General features: G+C 44.1%; 1 protein-coding gene across 1 annotated transcript; it reads right to left on the bottom strand.

The window, feature by feature from the left end:
* Positions 1-244: 244 nt before the first annotated feature.
* On the bottom strand, positions 245-3653 carry LOC141132706 (E3 ubiquitin/ISG15 ligase TRIM25-like). The gene has a single exon (XM_073621452.1). It carries the CDS (start codon positions 3599-3601, stop codon positions 2000-2002), a length of 1602 nt encoding a protein of 533 aa, XP_073477553.1. The 5' UTR covers positions 3602-3653; the 3' UTR covers positions 245-1999.
* Between the last annotated feature and the right edge of the window lie 780 nt (positions 3654-4433).

Below are 4433 nucleotides of genomic sequence, written 5' to 3'. Positions count from 1 at the left end.
GAAGACCAGAGGGAGAAGATCGGATGGAGAAGATCAGAGGGAGTAGACCGAAGGAATAAGACCTGAGGAAGAATTTTTTTAAAAAGGACTTGTCAAAACTGTCTCTTGTTTTTATTTACACTAGACTGCCTTTTTTGGGTGAATGGGTAAGGGTACCCCAAACTCATTCACACAGAGCCCCCCCCTGCCCCAAAGCACCCAATCCCCCCATGTTGAAGGTGTGTGGCCTGGTATGGTCCATGAGGGGGGTGCTCGCTCCCCCCCTTTCCTGACCTGCCAGGCTGCATGCTCGGATAAGTGTCTGGTATGGATTTTGGGGGGTACCCCCACGCCAAAAAACCTCTACTGGATTAGAAAGACAATGCAGGAATATTGCCATATAAAAAAATGTTCACGTCATATTATTGGGGCATTCCTAACAGTACCCTTAAGCCGGCCATAGATGATTCGCATCTCGAACCATGTATGAGCAGGTTGATTGTACACAAATTGATGGATCAACTTGGGTACAATCAGCCTGCCGGATTTTACATGCGATTATTGTTCTAGCCGCTAGCAATAATCACTGTGTTCTCCCAGTGGGGATGGCTTTCCCACATTGGTTCCGCAGGAGGGAGTCCCCTGTCAACACTGTCTGTGTTGATAAGGGAATTGAGTGAATTTCTTTCCTGCAACCAGTGGTTGCAGGAAAGAAATTCACTTTGTCTATGGTCGGCCTTACTCTTCTGCCAGGGATCAGAAAGTTAGAGCAGGGAGACTGTATAACTGCAGAGTAGGCATGAGCTCAGGTGTGTAACCCATGTGAATGAACCCACCAGGAACATGTCACCAGTGCTGTGCCAATCATAAGAGGCATTCCCTGCCCTGCAACTGCAAGTATACCCTTATATCACACCCAAATCACTGGCTGGGGTAAGGACAAGACCTGTTATGCCGCGTACACAAGGTCGGATTTTCCGACGGAAAATGTGCGATCGGAACGTGTTGTCGGAAAATCCGACCGTGTGTGGGCTCCATCAGACTTTTTCCATCGGATTTTCCGACACACAAAGTTTGAGAGCATGCTATAAAATTTTCCGACAACAAAATCCGATCCTTTAAATTACGATCGTGTGTAGACAAATCCGATGGACAAAGTGCCACGCATGCTCAGAATAAATTAAGAGACGAAAGCAATTGGCTATTGCCCTGTTTATAGTCCCGACATACGTGTTTTATGTCACCGCGTTCAGAACGATCGGATTTTCCGACAACTTTGTGCTACTGTGTGTATGCAAGACAAGTTTGAGCCAACATCCGTTGGAAAAAATCCATGGATTTTGTTGTCGGAATGTCCGATCAATGTCCGATCGTGTGTACGGGGCATAAGAGTTACTTAAAGCGGTAGTAAACCGCAGTTAAAGGAAAAGAAAAAAAATCCCCTGCAAGGCAATGTCATAATGTGCTAGTATGCTTGCATACTAGCATATTATGAGAAATTTACCTTAAAACGAAGCCCTCCAGCATCGCGCTGTCACAACTGAGAGGGCTTCCATCTTCACCTGGTCTTCCTTACGGGTTCGCGGCCTCTGGCTACATAAGTGGCCAGGGGCGCGATGATGTTTACGGCACGGGGTGCACTCTAAAATATATTCAAAGTACCTACAGGTAAACCTTATTACAGGCTTACCTGTAGGTAAAAGATGAAAAAGTGGGGATCTCTTTCCACTGCTGAACTGTGTAATACTCAGGACTAGTTGGACAGAAATACAAATCCTTTGGCAGGTAAACAGCTCTCTTATATGTATTTCATCTGTGTACTTATCTGATTGCCTGGAGTTCAGATTTATTAAATAAAAGTTTCATCTAACAAGCAGGAAAATAGGATAAAGCCACAGCTGGTTCATGGTGCAAAGCAGGGATATCTCCTATTTGTACTATGTTATCTCCTTAACTTTATTTGAACAAATCAAATTCCCAACTCTTAGATGTTACCAGTCCCTGGGTGGATTTTCCATACTTAATTGCCCCTCACCTCCCCAGATTCTCCACTACATATTCCTATAAAGCCTTCCTTCACACCCAATGCAATATGGAGGGGCTCAGTGAAAGTGTTAGTGAAAGTGTAAAGGTGGCGGATTGAGTCACACAAGGCATAAAAAGAGAGCTGACCCGCCTCGTAATCCAGATATATTCTGATTCTCTTAACAGAGATCTTGACAGGTAATTCAATCAATTTACTGTCATGTGACACTGCATATTCATCATCATACATGCTCAAACACCAAGATTTGTTACTATTTCCAAATGATGACTGGGGTCCTTTCCTGTCTATACTGGGGTAACACACCCCGACACTCCAAAATTCTGATTGAGAGCCCTCTATTTCCCAGTAATGTCTTCCTGAGGAGAAACTATGACTGCTTAACACTTGTAAACTTTGAAATCTCTCTGGCGATTGTGGATAGACTTCATAATATTCTGGTCCACATGCACATTTTCGATCATCTGTTATAAATAGATGAGGATGAGCTGTGTTTACATCTAATAATATATCTACAGTTTTTGGTATGTAGATCCCCCCATTTATAACTGATATTATATCAGATAACCCTGTGTGTAATGTGTGTGAGATCTGAAATACATCCAGATCCCCTCCATTATGGAGGAGCTTAGCGTGTCTATCTCTGTCTTCATTATCTTCATCCTCAAAATCACACAAGTCACCTGTGTTTGATTCCTGTAGGATGGTCATTGGATCCATCATGTTACAAAGCTCCTCAATGTGATGCATCTTCCTGGACAGCTCGTCCTTCTTTGTTCCTAAATTTTGGATCAAGTCAGACACTGATAATGAGACCAGCTCTGCCTGCCTGGAGATTTCAGTCTGGACTCTTTTCTCCAAGTCTTCCAGCTGTCTCCTGAGGTCTCTGAACAGGGAAGCGATTCTCTTTGCTTCACTATGCCCTTGTTCCTGTACTTTTTGCCTACATTCCTGCAAACTCTGAATGCTCTTCTCTGTCTCTTTTCTCTTTATCATAAGTTTTTGCAGAATATTTCTCAGTTTCTTCTTCTTTTCCTCAGAAGCCACATGCATCGACTCCATTTGATGTCCTTTGTGTTCTCCAATGAGACAGCAGGACACACAGATACAGGCAGAGTCCTCCATGCAGTAATATTCCAGGATCTTCCTGTGGATGGAGCATTTCCTGTTCTTAATGGTGGTGGTGGGGTCACATAGAACGTGTTCTGGTGACTTGCTGTGGACACTCAAGTGATTTTCACACAGAGAAGCTTCGCAGAGAAGACAGGATCTAATAGCAGGTACAGGAGCATTAAAACAATAAGTACAGTGGACTCCGAACTCCTCCAGATCTGGCTGAGCAGACAGGACATTCTCCACTATTTTACATAGAGTTATGTTCCTCTGCAGTGCAGGCTGATCATGAAACTCCTGTCTACATTCAGGACAGCAATAACCTCCAGACCCCACCTGTGCCTCCAGAACGTGATCAATACAGACCCGGCAGAAGCTGTGTCCACATCTCAGAGTTACGGGATCTGTATAAACATTCAAGCAGACGGAACATTCAAGCTCCTTCCTCAGATCAGCAGACGCCATTGCTGATAGCAGAAACAGGGAAATGAAAGTCTTGAATGCTGAGAATCTCGTCTGACTTGTTTCAGATGACTTGTACAGGGTGGGGGCTTGGTTGGATCTCTGGAAATAATTGCAACTACCTTTGCCTAAGACTTGCTACAGCTGCATGTTGACTTTAGGCCTCATGAACACTGGCTTCAATAGGCATCTTGCGTTTTTTTTTGCCTTACCCAGAACCAGGAATTTGTTGTATATATTGTGCCTCGCAATTGAAGGGCTGTGCTCCCCTTTAAAATTAATACATGTTACCACAGACACAGTTTTTGTTTTATCCAGCTGTATCTACTTGCAACTTATAACATCCAACTAAAAGATATAACACCAACATGTCAGGAAAAAATTAAATTAATAAAAAGCAGAATCACTGAGTTTGAAAAAGGATCGACCCCTTGTGTCACTATTTTGTTGAACCACTTTTTGCTTTAATTAGTCTGTTGGGATATGTCTCTGCTAACTTTGCACATATAGACTTTGCAATATTTGCCCACTCTTCTTTGCAGAACTGCTCAAGTTCAGTTAAATTTGATGGTGACCTTTTGTGGACTGCAGTTTTCAAGTCATTCCACAGATTTTCAATGTGGTTTACGTCTGGGCTCTGACTAAGACATGCAAGGACATTCCTGCTACTGCCAGTGAGCCAATGAGGAGAAAGCGGAGGCGGGGCTGAGCCGCGCTTCACGTGCGGAATGGGTACAGGGAGCAATGGCTCGGGAGTGAGCCTGCTCGGGTGCCCCCCATAGCAAGCTGCTTGTTATGGGGGCACTAGGCAGAAGGGAGGGGCTTAGAGTGCCAC

The sequence above is a fragment of the Aquarana catesbeiana genome, linkage group LG03 (genome assembly GCF_042186555.1).
Source record: "Aquarana catesbeiana isolate 2022-GZ linkage group LG03, ASM4218655v1, whole genome shotgun sequence".
Taxonomy (NCBI): Eukaryota; Metazoa; Chordata; class Amphibia; order Anura; family Ranidae; genus Aquarana; species Aquarana catesbeiana.
This window is presented reverse-complemented; position numbering and strand designations above follow the sequence as displayed.

What these genes read in the sequence shown, in the direction of transcription:
- LOC141132706 (XM_073621452.1), bottom strand. Translation starts at nt 3,601, where the DNA reads ATGGCGTCTGCTGATCTGAGGAAGGAGCTTGAATGTTCCGTCTGCTTG.